Source organism: Monodelphis domestica, chromosome 1 (assembly GCF_027887165.1).
Source record: "Monodelphis domestica isolate mMonDom1 chromosome 1, mMonDom1.pri, whole genome shotgun sequence".
Classification (NCBI taxonomy): domain Eukaryota; kingdom Metazoa; phylum Chordata; class Mammalia; order Didelphimorphia; family Didelphidae; genus Monodelphis; species Monodelphis domestica.
Genome location: NC_077227.1, coordinates 46,119,947 through 46,134,892, shown reverse-complemented (window position 1 = coordinate 46,134,892; position 14,946 = coordinate 46,119,947). Strand labels below are relative to the sequence as shown.

The following is a 14,946-nucleotide window of genomic DNA, read 5'->3' as shown; positions in this document are numbered from 1 at the left end:
AAAATGGGTGTTGGCTTTCCTTCCAGCTCAATGTTTGGAGCTACTCTGGGGAAGGTTTTCTTCCCTTCCATGCACTTTCCTCATCTAAATTTAGCTATGAAAGGACCTTCCTCACCCCCAACCCCCCATTCTCTTCCTGGAAATATCACGTCTAACCTTCTGTCCATAAATTCTTAGCACATATTGTGTTAGCCCCTAGAGTAGGTAGGAAGTTAGTGGATGACATAGTCCTTGACCTAAAGTAATAGTCCAAGATCACAGCAGAAGAGAATGTTATCAAGGATGTATTTGATGATACAACATATTGTTTGAAGGAAAGTGAATTCTTTAGGGAGTGATCAAGAAAGGTAAGAATGAATTAAAATTAAAAAAATAAAAATATGTATTGTTGTCACCTCTCCTGGAACTTGGTCTCTTCATTACCAAAGCAAAGGGAGAAGTAAAGTATAAAAAACCAGCAGAGACCCGAAAGTGGGTGCACATCTCCCAATGTATCCTCTGTTGTGATATGTTATATTCTGTTATTCCTCATAAATTCCTCAAAAATAATAGAAAATTCAAGAGGTATTTTCATAATTTAAATGAACAGAGCTTATTTGGCTTTTGCCAGATTCTTGAATTACCTGAAAATTTAAAGGGAAAGCTGTTTCAAATGAAGCTCTATGCTCATCTTGAGAGTTTTAATTGAAATATAGAAATAGGTCTTGATCAATGGCTCACGTAAAACCCAGTGGAATTTCATGTCAGCTATGGGAACATGAATCATGTAACCATGGAAAAATATTCTAAATTAACTAATTAAGTAACATTTTCTCAAGATAAAAAATAATAAAGCACATTCAAGTAAAAAAAAAAGAATTTTAATTTAATTCCCCTTAATAGGACACCAGCTCTGAAAAAGAGGGGTTTTTTAATTCTTAGAACTGAGATTTTAACACAAAAGCTACAGTTTACATCCAAATAAGGAGGCTGACATTATTTTTCCTTTTCTTTCCATTCTGGTGACTGGGCTTGTCTAGGGGAGCAGTGGGGACCATTGACTGCACCCAATGCCAACCGATTCATCTTCTCACATGATCTATCCAATGGAGCCATGAATATGCTAGAAGTGTTTGTGTCCAGTCTAGAGGAGTTTCAGCCAGACCTCGTGGTCCTGTCTGGATTGCACATGATGGAAGGGCAAACCAAGGAGATTCAGAAGAAGAGACTTCAGGAGGTAAACTTTCTTAGATCCTTTGCAAAATTTGACCAAAATGAGCCTCATCCTTGTGCTTCCTAGAAACTTCTGCAGGCTTGTGGTCTCCATCTTGGTGGCTATCTATAAAAAAGTGTTCGTTATGTGGTTGAAGGTGTTCTGTCTACATCTTTGATTTTTCTGGCCTGAACAGCTGCCATTTTTGAGAGCTCTGAAGGACTTTAAGTTTCTTAGGAGGATGCTAGAGAGGTAATAAGTTATTTCCTTGCAGTGTTAATGACTCGGCAGGGCCTCATAGTCCCCTTTGCGTCAAGTACTTATCAGGGGCCACCGATTACCCAGAACCCTGGGAAACCTCAGGTATATAGACGTGGCAAAAGAATATCAGATTCCCCACCTTCCTTGGGGGTCAGGAGGCGAGGAGGCTGCCTTTTATTTTTCTTTTTTGCTTTTCCCCCCATTCTTAAGCAGTGATGGTATCTCTTTTTTCTTGTTGCAGGCCGTGATTTCTATCTCTGATATACCTACGGATGTTCCCATTCACTTAGAGTTGGCCAGTATGACTGATCGGGAACTTATGAGCAGTATTATGCATCAGGTAACCCCAAGGATAGTGTGCTGTTAATGCCTCTGTGTGGTGGTGTTAAGTTTTATGGATGATTTTTGTTTTGATATTACAAACATTTGCAGATTACTCCCATATCATAGGAGATCTCTTAACAAAGTAAAATCATTATGTAAAACTAATAAGGCAGGGACCTCATCTGAAGGTGCAGGCAGCATTTCATGCCACCACCATCTCTATTTTCTTTTAAAATGCACAAAATCCAAGGTGGGCTCAGTGGATAGAAAGCCAGGTCTGGAGACCCAAGAATCAATGGGTTCAAATTTGGCCTCAGATGGTTCCAGCCTATACAACCATGGACAAGTCACTTAACCCCAAATGCCTAGTCCTTCCCACTCTTCTGCCTTGGAACATGAACCTGTCCCTATCATGAGTATTCAAAATGAATTCCACATTGGCCATACCCCAAAATGTGTCATTCTAAGATGGGAGATAGGGTATGGGTCTTTAATCTCAATTAACAAAAATCTATTTTGTCTATTTCCCATTAAGACAAATCTCTCGTAACCAACAATGGGTAGGCATGCAGAACAAATTCCTTCATTGGCTGTATAGCAGAAATCTATATCTGTATCACAGAATTGTGCCTCAGACTCCTCACCTCTCAGTCATGGATGGCGTGTTTCTTCATAGGTCTTCTGGAATCAGGGATGGTCCTTGTGTTGGCCAGACTGCTTGTGGCTTTCAAAGTTGTTGTATGAATTGTTCTCCTGGTTCTACTCATTTCATTCTTTATCGGTGTATTAAAAAATCCTCAAAATTGTTCATTTTTATAATATTGATGTTATAGTGTGCCTCTGGTTCTGCTCCCTGCACTCTGCATCAGTTCATAAAAGTCTTTCCATGTCCTTTTGAAATCATCTCTTTCCTCATTTCTTTCACATCACATTTTTAGGCCACAACTTTTTTAGCCATTCCTAAATGTTGGAATTAACCTTTAGCCTCCAATTTTTTACCACTATAAGAAGAGCTGCTACAAAGAGGAAAGGATCCTTTATGTTTTAAAAAGAAAATGTTCTTTACTAACCCATAATACTATATAGATTGTTTTTAACCCATGTTTCGCTTAGAACCCTGTTAAAGAGCTAGTATTCTTCTGAAATAGAACATAAGACTTCTGGCTATAGAGTTGCTTTTCTAGAAAAGTGATTGTCTCTTTGCAGTAAACCAAAATTCAGCCTCAGATATATACTAGCTTTATGGCCCTGGACAAGTCATTTGACTTTTATTTGCCTCAGTTTCTTCATCTGTGAAATGGGAATCAACCCCTCAAATTAGAGCCTGAACACTTGTCAGTTCTATCAGATCTAAAAAAGGCTATCATGTCTGCCCCTGCTCTAAGCATCCCAGATTACAACAAGTCATTTACTTTGTGTGTACATGAGCGAAGAGGAGTAGCTTCGGGTGTTTTAACTCAGACTTTGGGACCTTCTCAGCGCCCAATTGCTTATTATTCTGCTCAACTGGACCCAGTAGCATCTGGAGCACTACCTTGCTTTAGAGGAGTAGCTGCTACAGCCTTACTAATGACAAAAACTGTTGATCTAGTATTGGGATGTCCATTAATAATTATGTGCCCACATGAGGTAGAAGCATTGTTGATAAAACATGAACACAGGCTTTCTCAGATCAGAAAATTACAAGGTATGAAATAACCTTATTAAATAGTGAAAACATTACCTTGAAACGTTGTACTACTCTTAACCCTGCTTCCAGACTTACCAACTTCAGGAGAACCATTACACAATTGTGAAACATTAGTGTCCATGGCAGAAAAGCCTCGAGATAATCTCTTGGACACTCCCTTAGACAATGCAGATCTGATTTTATTTACCGATGGTTCCTCTTTTATGAGGTTTGGCATATGCTACACTGGAGCTGCCGTAGTCTCAGAATTTGCCACTGAGTGGTCAGCTTCATTGCTCTCTATTATTAGCGCTCAAGGAGCAGAACTCATAGCTCTGAAGCATGCTTGTATAATTGCCAAGGATAAAAAGGCAACAATTTATACAGATTCTAGATATGCTTTTTGGCATTTGTCATTTAGTCGGAATGCTATGGCTCCAGAGAGGATTTTAAACCTCAGCTGGAAAATCCATAGCTAATGCAGAAATTATTAATGAAGTTCTTTCTGCTCTCCAGCTTCCTAAAGCCCTAGCTGTAGTTCATTGCTCTGCCCATACAGGTGGCTCTGACCCTGTCTCTAGAGAAAATGACCGAGCAGATGCAGCTGCAAAACTAGCAGCCATAGAAGGACCTGAATTAATTTTAATATTAACAACTACTGATGATTTAAATTTATCACTTTCCTATAATGAAAAGGAAGTGTAAAAATGGAAACAAAAATTCAAAGCAAAACAGATTAATAGAGTATGGGTGTCATCTAAAAAGAAGTTTCTATCACCAAATTTGCCAATCTATTCATAAAAATGGTCATTTTGGCATTCAGGGTATCGTGGACTCTGTTAAGAGAGTATGGATAGCCCCTGGTATAACTACAATAGCCTCTGAAGTGTGTTCAGCCTGCTCTACGTGTCAAGCATATAACCAACATGCATTTCGTGGCAAAGCTTTTGGTTGACGTCCTCTGGCTTACACACCTTTTGAACATTTATAGATAGATTTCATAACAATGCCAAAGGCTGGACATTATAAATTTTGTCTAGTCATAGTAGATCAACTAACCAGATGGCCGGAAGCATTTCCTGCAACCCGAGCTACAGCAGTTTTTGTTGCTAAGATACTTTTAAAAGAAATTATACCTCGCTTTGGACTGCCAGCACATATTGATTCTGATAGAGGAAGTCATTTTACTGATTCTTTCCTAAACCAAATATATTCTTGCTTGGGGATAACTCCAAAATTTTATGTTCCATATCATCCCCAGAGCTCAGGCCAAGTTGAGAGGATGAACAAAGAACTTAAAACTATGATTGGAAAACTATGCACTGAGACCCATTTAAAATGGCCTGAAATTCTCCCTCTGGCCCTATTTTATCTTAGAAGCAGGTCTAGAGGAGACTTACATATTTCACCATTTGAGATGCTTTTTGGACATCCGCCTATACAGGCTAAACCTTTTTCCCCTGCATATAGCTCACTATTAGGGGGAGATACTACTATTGCTTCCTATATACAGGAATCACAGCATAAATTACGTGAACTTCATGAATCCGGAGCTGCAGTACAAACTGGACCACTAGACTTTTCTCTTCATGACCTGAACCCAGGAGACAAAGTGTATATTAAAAATTTCAAGGGTACTGGAGCAACTCAGCCTTCCTGGGAAGGACCATTCCAAATATTGTTAACTACTCCAACATCTATAAAGGTTGGAGAAAAAGACTCTTGGATTCATTGCTCACATGTGAAGAAATCATCTTCTGCTGAGACTGATTAACTGTATCCTATCATATGCATTGGAAATAATCCATAGACAAATGGATGCTGTTTTTCAAAAAACACATTGAATTACTGATTTTTTCCTTATTTTTATTATTGCTTTTCTTTTATTTTTGATCAGAATATTTGATTTTTTCTCATTTTTTTGTACTAAAGGTACATACAATCAGTATTTTTTTTTGCAGTGATACAAGTTTAACATATATATAGATATATATACTTGCTATAATGTCAATGCAAACCCAGAAGCTTTAAATTATGGGAACCTGCCATTTATTGATAAAGTATTATAGGACTGTGGTTAATGTTTGTATCTGATTCAAAAAAATGGGATAAAAACAAGGAGCACAGACTTTGGCACCTTAATAGTGCCAAAAAAGAGCACCCATGAAATACTAATGTGAGACTCGAGGTTGCGACGCTTGACATATGTTAAGTCATAGGACTTCCTTGTATCTACACTCTTTGTGAAGTACTCATACAAGTACAAAGTTTGACTATTATGCTGGCTCCCTATATCCCTGAAAATGACAAAAATCAGACGCTTCCCTATCAAAATAGAATTCTACTTTTCTTTCTTATAGTATGGCAACATCCTGTAGTCTTGGCTGCAAATGGGTAAGTGAAATAGTACTGCATTCTGTCCTACAGACTTGTGGGATAGAAACTACTTTAAATTGGACCTATACAAGGGCCTAGTTTGACTTTTTTTTCCTTATGTTTTTTGTTGTTTTACTCTTCTTTTGATAATTGACTCATACACCCCCGAACATTGCATCCTGAGCTGAACTGGATATTTTTTAACACCTACTTCAGAGGGGATTGTATTTTAATTTAAAATCTAAGAATTTTGAATTTTTGTTTGAGATTGTATTTTGATAAAAATCCAAGATTTTGATTTTTGTTCGAGAAAAGATCTTCAAGGAAGAAGCTTGTTAACTCCTGAATCCAGAGAATAAATTGTTGCAGAAAGATGCCAGAAAACCTACACTTCATCAAGAAGATCAAGAATGAACTTTGGATATGGTTGATTGAACTGAACTTTGATTGAACATTTATTGTAAATGTACACATTTATGCCAAAAGGTACTGTCCCTAATTTGGCTTTCTGTCAATGCGCCTAGCAAAACATTGGTTTTGCTTTCTTTCTTTCTATTCCTCCCTCACTACTCTAATTTCCTCTTAGAAAATTGAATATTGTATATATCTGTAGTTAGAAGTGCATTTAGGACTACAAGATGATTATGTTAAATGATCAATGGGGAGACTAGTCTCCCAATGATCATCAGGGGGGATTGTGAATCTTAAAAATTCTCAGACCCTACTTCATAAGATTTGGTTAAGACCATTCCCCATTTTAAACAATGAAGGAACTTAGATCAGGAATGTGAGACCTCTACTCCACCCCTACTTAAGCCTGCTTTAGGGGAAGAAACTCCTTGCTGAACAATGAAAAATACTTAAACCCATACTTATAGTAAGGCAAAAGTTCTTAAGCTGTGCCTATTTTTAGATCTAATACAAAAGGGGGCTAAGTACCTATAAAGGTCAGGCAACTTGTGAACTTTCAAAAGGTAAGGAGGTGAGAACTTAACTCAGGCATGAATTACTCAAAAGTTTAGCCTTCTTAGGTGTGAATTAAGAATGGTCTGTCCTTTGGAAAATGTCTACTGTGATTGGTAGATGTGAGAACTTAGGGGAGGTGACATAGGAGAAAATTCCCTTTAAAAGGAGAGGAGAAGCTGCCTAGCACCAGGTGAGATAATAATATATATATGTCTGGCACATAGTAAGTGCTATCAAAATGTTGGCTATTATTATTGTTGTTATATTTTAAAATTCTTTACTTCATATTTATAATCTCTCTTCTACTCCCTTCACCCCCAAGTTAGGCAAAAGAAAAAGAAAACTACCCCTGTCATAAACATAAGCTAAAAAATGTTCCATATTGGCCATTTTAAGTTTGTCGCCGCTCTGGCAGCTGAGCATTTGGCTTCATCTTCAAGCTTCTGGATTCATGGTTTAGCATGACATTAATTAGAGTTCAGAGAATATTTCCTATGAAAGAGTTCTGTTTCTATTCTGACCAATGCCTGTTTTTAGTTTGAGGGAAGGAGTCAACTTTCAGCTATAGACTATTCTGTCACCACCATGAAAGAGCATATTTTAAATGCAGCCTCTCTCCTCCTTCCTCCTCCCACTTCCATTCTCTCATTCTCTCTCCATTCTTTTTTTTCCTCAGTAACATGGTCATTTCATTTAATTCAAAGTTCACCATATATAAAACCATATATTAAAAAATTGAAAGGAACTGTAGGAATAAGAAAATTTTAAAAGGCAAAAAAGCCAACATGCTAAAAAATGAACTCCCTTCACAAAACCAAAAGCAGAAATGATTCGAGATTGCTGAAGTCTAATTTCTTCTCAATTAGGTGAGGTCCAAATTCTAACTGCAAGGTTCATTCCAAAGAATGTTTTACTTAAATATGGATGTGGTATGCAAATCAGTGTGTAAATGTTTGAAAGCTGGCAATGTGGCTGGCCTAGACTAAATGAGGCTGATAATCCACTTGACGGCTGAGATAGTTCACCTAAGGCACACTCAAGCTGAGTTCATTGGAAAAAAGATATCCTCTACGTCATTAGAACCTGAGGCTTTTCTTCACACCAGTGAAGTGATGATTTCTTAAGTATAAGCCATGAGGAAGCAACCGGGGACAGCAGATGGGGAGAGGGCCTGAGTTACTGAGGCACTGGCTGGCATCCCACTTTGACCCTCTCCATTCTTGCACCACCCCCTCCCCCAAAGTTTCCCTGCCCTGGATGCCCTGAATGTCCGTTTAAGAAGCTCCAGACAATGAAGGGACTCGTTCCCTATCTACAGTGGCTTAGCTGCCCTGAGAGATGAATTTACTTGGTCACACAGCAGCCAGTGCGTGTCAAGAAGGATCCAGGAGCCAGATCTTCCCGACTGAAGCCAGCTCTCACACCTAACAATGGTAACCCGACAGAAAGGGGAAATGACAAATGCTAGGAACGCCGCGGCGTTGTTAGTGGAGTTGTGAACTGGGCCAACCATTTCAGGAGAACCATTTGGAACTTTATCCAAAGGACTGTAGAATGGCGCTGACCCAACAGTACCATTACAACCCCAACAAGAACAAAGGAAAAGGCCCCGTGTGTGTGGGAAGACATTGGTAGCTGCTCTAGCCGGTGGCAGAGAATCGGAAATTAAGGACATTCCCATATTGGAAAATGACCAAACAAGTACGGAATGCTGCTATGCTATGCTGCAAGAAATGAGCAGGGGGGATTTCAGAAGAACCTGGAAAGGCGATATGACCTGCTGCAGAGTGACGTGAGCAGAACCAGAACACGGTGCAGTCACGGCAATAATGGGATGATCATCTGGGATGGCCTCTGCTACTCCCAGCAATACAGGAGAGAAGGCCGTTCTGAAGGTCTTCCGGTGAAATATTTGTTTTCCACTTTGTGTTTTTGCATCGTGATTAATGCCTCGCATGACTTCACATGGTTAATGGGTATCCAATGGTTGCCTTCTCTGTGGGCGGGGGAGGGACCAGAGGAAGGAGAGAATTTGGAACTCAGAACTCTAAAAGTGAATGTTCAGAAGAAAAGAACTACAGATACCTAAAAGTTTGGCATAAATGGATATCCTAGTGGAGCTTGGAATTCCCATCCTCTTTTTCCTTAAAAAAATGCCCTTAAATTCATCCCTAGTTCTCTGTGTCTCTCCCGGTCTCTGTCTCTGCTTTTTCTTCTGGCTCATCCTGCAGGTCGGGGCTTACTTAATACTTATGCAAAACTCTCAGACTTTGTGTAATTCTTTCTTTGCTGATGCCCTCAGGGTTTCCCCTTTGGTTTGGTTTCACAGTTGTCACCGTTGCCCAACTGTATGAGACCGGTTGGGAGCTTATAATGCCATTGATTAATACGCGAGAAGCCCATTAATCATTGGTGGGGCATCTTTTATGTGTTCAGGCATTCCATGAGGTGGGGAACACCAAACAAATGTGGCTCTGGGAAACTGAGTTAACTCCGTCCACCCTAAGGTGGAATCTGATCCGTTTGGCCTTAGTCGAGGAGTTTCGTTGCCCAAGTGCCCAAAAGGCCTCGGTTTAAGGTGGACTCGTAGCACGGAGCCTCTAGACCAGCACTGGTGAAGGTTTTCAAGTTCACGTGCCCAGGCTGCAATTTCAAGCGCCTGTGAGCTCCCCACATTACCCTAAAGGGCAGAGGGAGGACGTGCCCGCTTTGGGCGGCCGGACAGAGGGGTGAGGCATGCAGAAAATGTCCTCGGTGCTGGGAAGAGAGGAATGGAGCAGCTTCCCCCGTGCCAGGCTTTGCCGGGGCTGCTCTAGACAATTGCCATAGCGGAGATGAGGTCAGAGCCTGGGGAGGTGGGTAGAGGCCCAGCAAACAAGGCCACATTCTCCCTCCCGTGCCCTTCCCAGAGCTGAAGGCCGCTGTGATCTTTGAGGGTCACCTGACAAGGGGATGGGCCCCTGCCCGGGGAGTCTGTTATTGGCAGGACCTCAAGGGGCCCTTTGGGCTGAGCTTTTCCTTAAGAAGAAAACTATCTTTCTGTTTTGTTAGCAGGTTTTCCCTCTGGTGAATTCCCTTGGACTGAATGAACAAGAGCTGCTCTTCCTTAGCCAGTCAGCCTCGGGGCCTCACTCCTCCCTCCCGGCGTGGAGCGGCGTCCCCGACGTGGGGGTCGTCAGCGACATTCTCTTCTGGATCCTGAAGGAGCGCGGCAGGAGTAAAGAGAGAGCGTCAGACCTCACACGGATCCACTTCCACACTCTGGCCTACCACATTCTGGCAACCGTGGACGGGCACTGGGGCAACCAGCTGGCGTCCGTAGCAGCGGGAGCCCGCGTGGCGGGGACCCAGGCCTGCGCCACAGAGACGATCGACAGCGGCCGAGTGTCCCTCAAGGCTCCTCTGGAGTTCGTGACTTCCCACTCGGAGGCCGGCTCCAGAATAGCGGTGAATCCAGACGAGCCGGTGGCGCAGTGGCGCCGGGAGGGCGTCTCTTTTCATTTCACCCCCGTCCTGGTGTGCAAAGATCCCATCCGGACGGTGGGCCTCGGGGATGCCATTTCAGCAGAGGGACTCTTCTATTCAGAAGCGTACCCTCACTGACGTGAGCGGCGCCGTGCCCGGAGGAGGTGCGGACGGCTCCGACTGTCGGGAGAGCCAGCGATGGCCAAGAAATAGATTTAGGACGTCCCAGCAAGCTTGAGGTCTAATTGGAGGATAGCCAAAGAAATCTGTATCAAACACATTCCAGCCTCTTGGCGTTGGCCCAGGAGCGTTTCAGATTTTAATCAAGAAATTTTAGCTCTTTACTGGTAAGACTAGATGTGTGTGTCTGTGCGTGTGCATGCATGTGTGAGTGTGTGTGTGCATGCATGTGTGAGTGTGTGTGTGCATGCACGTGTGAGTGTGTGTGTGCATGCACGTGTGAGTGTGTGTGTGCATGCACGTGTGAGTGTGTGTGTGCATGCACGTGTGAGTGTGTGTGCATGCACGTGTGAGTGTGTGTGTGCATGCACGTGTGAGTGTGTATGCATGCATGCGTGTGTTTTGCAGGGAAAAAATCTCCTTCTCTGCAGTGTCACCAATGGCTCATTTAACCCAGCTTCTTAGTATAATTTGAAAGGACAGAGAGCTGCAGGGAGGATTCCTGGTCAGCCTCTGGCCCTGCCGTGCCTCTCCAGGAGGGCATTGCTTGGTGGCCGGAGCCACCCTCCATGCGTTGTGATGTTCGCAGCCTGTCGCCCTCCTGCTCCACAGGAGCGGGAGGAGAGCGGGCGGCCTGCTGTGTGGGAGGGGAAGAGCCGCCTCTGCCCTGGGACGCTGGGTGAGAGCCTCCTTAGCAGAAGGCTAAGTAACTGCTCTGGAAGATGACTGTTCCTGCTCGGATCCTTCTCTGTGCAACTGGAATATGCCGTCTTCTCGGCCGTGTGACACAGACTTCTTTCCATTAAAAGGTGCAAGTTGACTCATCAGATGCTGCAAGTGTTAGATCACCAGGATCAAGAAAACACAGTTTACCATGAATTACATTGTTTTTATTTTTATAATGAGGACACTTTGCTGTGAGCTTTCAGTTTTTTAAAACATGATTTACATTTCAGTTTGCTCAAGATAAGAACTCTGCATCTGTTTGGGAAGCTCCCTTCAGCTTGGAAATGTGAATTGGGAGCCTCTGTCCCCTCCGGGCTGGTCTGTCAGACTTGTATGTAGCCCGGCCTCCTCCCATGTTGTGGGACATGTCTGGGGGGGGCTGGACAAGCGTGAGGAGGAAGCAAGAAGGCTGACGGGGGAGGGGGGGCCACTCAGGGCATCTCTCTTGGGCCTTCCTTCCAGGGGAAGGGAGAAGTTTGTGCTTGTTCATTGGCTGCAAAAGCAAAGCTGAAAATAAAAGTGAAGGAAGGCCCAGACGTTCTGTGGCATTCAGACAGGACAGCAGCCGTGCTTTGTTTGGTTTTGACCTTTGCCAGTGCACCACGGGAGCCTCGGGGCTGTGGGATGCCGTCTCCAAGCCCTGACGGGGATGGGGGTGGGATAAGGGGGGTGGCAGTGCGAGGCTGGGAAGACGTTCTGCGGAGGGACGAGTCGTACAACACAGTGAAAAGTACACGGTGCCCACGAGGCCCCGGAAGTACCTGTTGGTGTTCTTTTTGCCCTCCTCCACTAGCTTTGGACAATTAAATCCCAGCTTCCCAGCATGCCATTTGTCATCACTAAGTCGAGCGAGCTCATTTGTTCAGCCGCCGTTGAACTAACTCACTTAGTTTCAAACCTAGAGAGAAGGTCGCTCCATTCTTCAGGAGAGACGAGAGACGGGGATCTAAAATAAACCGTGCATTAATCTGTGTGTGCTGCATGAATGTTTTTGAGTTTTTCCTACAAAGCTGCACTTGCGGAGATTTCCGGCCCAGTTTCCTCAGGGATCACTTTTGTAGGTCAGCGTTGATAGATGGTGGGCCTGACCTGCATGTGGTGTAGCCTCGAACAACACCAGTATGAGCTCAATCTCACCTGGGCAGCTTGAAGGTTCGTAGCTCTGTGGGATGTGGGAAGCCCTGCTAGAATGACTTTATAGCTTAGGAGACGATCCCTGGGAGGAGAACCAGGCTTCTTTATGTGCCACCCCCAAGCATGATCGCAGGGAGAGGGTCTTGACCTCCGTTGTGCCATGGCCCTCTGGGAGTCTGATGAGGCTAGAGAACTAACCCTCTTAGAATTGAGTTCTAGAGTTGATCAAATTGACTGGATAGTGAAACCAGTTATATTGAAGCAGTTAGGGGTCAGCTGGGTGGCTCAGCGGATGGAGAACCAGCCCAGAGATGGGAGGTCCTGGGTTCAAATCTGGCCTCAGACAGCCTAGCTGGGTGACTGCGCAGGTCACTTAACCCCCACTGCCTAGCCCTTATCGCTCTTTTGCCTTGGAACAAATACACAGTATTGATTCCAGAAGTTAAGGGTTAAAAAAAGTTAGAACATTTAAATTCCATAGGCCCTGGGTTAAAAGCATCTGCTAGGAAGCCAAGAACATATGCCAAGACTCGGTGATCTTAGCTGCCCAGCCACACTGACCTCCTCTGATCCCCCAGCATCTTTCACTTTTCCTCGTTGGCTGGGAAGTGACTTACACATAAGAACTTCAGGTATTGGGACAAGTGGAAACTGTGACCCAGAACTCGAGGCCTGCAGTTGAGGCGAGCTCCGGAGAACTTTTGTAAACATTTGCTGAACCAGGCTGCCATTGGAACCGTCTGGCACTCGATTCTCAGGTTTCTTCCCTGGGCTTCTAGGTCAAAAAAAGCAGCATGCATTCATTACCCATATATTAAGCACCTACTGTGTGTCTTAAGTGCTGAAGGTAATATAAAAACAATGAAGACACGTCTTCTACACTCACCCTGGGAGCTGTTTTACCCTAAATCTTTTGGGGAAAAGGTGAGTGAAGGCAGCTGCTGAAGCCTTTCACGCTGGCCCATCTGCATTCTTGATTGTTGTGCCTGAAGATACAGTACTTTTCAACATTCCTTATTGAAAGGTGTACTCGAGCTGGTGCTGGGAGCTGGCTTTTCACATCTGAATCTACTATCCTTATTGAAATCTAAGCAGTTTTTCTCAGAACCTTTTTATTACTGCTTCTGGTTTTCTAGTGTGAAGTAGCTAGAGCTACCCCTGTGTTTCTCGTGCATTTTGCACATTGACTTTGAATAATTTTATCCAACAGCCAGTTCAAGATTTGCTTAGATTCATGCAATTCACTGCCCAGCACGAGTGTAACTACCTATGGAATGCCCCTCACTTGCTTCTCCAACCCCAGTTCTTCTCTTTGACTGGTTCTACCCAATGGCAATGAGAGGACGGATGAACTCTGAAACTTTTTTGGTAGCTCTCATCCTAACCTTGTAAAAGTCATTGTGTGGGAACGTACTTCCTTTGGCAAAGGATACCTGCTCTGCCTACGGTGTGGTAAACCAGAGTCAGCCCAATCCAGCACAGTGAAGGAACCTGGAGGGCAGCATTCCATCTTGCTCTGTTCCTAATCGTCAAATCTTTTCATTAGCAAGTTGGTACATGCGCTCCAAAGGCCCAAAAACCATCTCTTGGGTATGATGTCAAAGGGAAAGGTTTAAGTGAGCAGTGAGAGCATTTTAGACGGGAAGATAGAGGAAGTCTTTGCCCATTTGCTGAGAGAAGAAAGGTGACCAGTGGTGAGTTTTTTAGAAGAAGGTGTTGCTGTTGCTTTGTGATTATTCAAGTCATTTTGTTCCCAGGATACTTCCTTTCTTAGAATGTTACTCATTGCAATAAAGCATTACAGTTTTCATTTACATAGTATTTCTAAGCGGGGAAATCTTGTCATACTCATGCTTAAAAATACAGATCCATTTATAGATGGTTGTGTCCAATGAGTTTTTTAAATTCAATGAAAATGGGCCTGATATAACCAATTTAAAATCTGCTATTAGACCTAAGCATACATCAAAATCCTTTAGTTCTTTACCTCCTTTTTGCCCATTTCACCAGGGGCTAGTTTTCTGGAAAGCCAGTCATGCTCGGAGCCTCTTAGAAATGAACCCCTTGCCAAAGGGAAAAAAACACGTTTCTAATGAATACCTTCTTCATTAGCACTGGAGGGGCCCAGGGGAGTTCCTGGGTTATTTCAGTAGGTGGCTGTTGACACCAGCCATCCCAACTGCTGCTGAGCTTGGTGACCGTATTTAAGACAAATGCACAAAAGGCCTACATCCTAAAACTGCATTTTCCCAAACAGGAATGGAAGAACAGCTTTATGTGAACAGCCTTGCACTTCATTTTCCAATATTCTACATATATTTCTGTAAAAATTAAGATTATGAGGCTGCTAGTAGCTTTATTACATCCAAGTAGTGAAAGCAAAGAGAGGGAAATGTAGGAAAGAGGTAGAGTTGCCTAGTGTACCACCCTATGTGCCTACCCACAGGGGTTCCCTCAGGTTCCAATCTCCAACCAAAAAAGTGCTAGAGTGTGTGAGCAGTTGATGGGTCAGCTTAAATAAGCATTTTCCTCCCCCCATTAGCTTTCCCATGTTACATCTCAGGAACCAATCATAGTTCCTTAATTGGGGGGGGCAGTGCCTGTGGAATCAGTTTCCCATCTTCGGTTTCAACTTCCTTTCTCTGAGGGTCTG

At 43.3% G+C, this 14,946-nt stretch overlaps 1 protein-coding gene across 4 annotated transcripts in view; it reads left to right on the top strand.

Annotated features, from left to right (window-relative positions):
- Nucleotides 1–12,132, top strand: part of ADPGK (ADP dependent glucokinase) — a 49,709-nt gene extending 37,577 nt beyond the window's left edge. For 3 of the 4 annotated variants that reach the window (XM_056798358.1, XM_007478120.3, XM_056798363.1), the window contains exons 5-7: nt 1,020–1,216; nt 1,695–1,793; nt 9,840–12,132. In XM_056798358.1, the coding sequence (XP_056654336.1) occupies nt 1,020–1,216; nt 1,695–1,793; nt 9,840–10,391 (848 nt within the window). In that variant the 3' untranslated portion in view covers nt 10,392–12,132. The remainder of the gene's footprint in view (nt 1–1,019; nt 1,217–1,694; nt 1,794–9,839) is intronic. The other variant, XM_001365153.5, reaches the window with a different exon arrangement.
- Nucleotides 12,133–14,946: the final 2,814 nt, after the last annotated feature.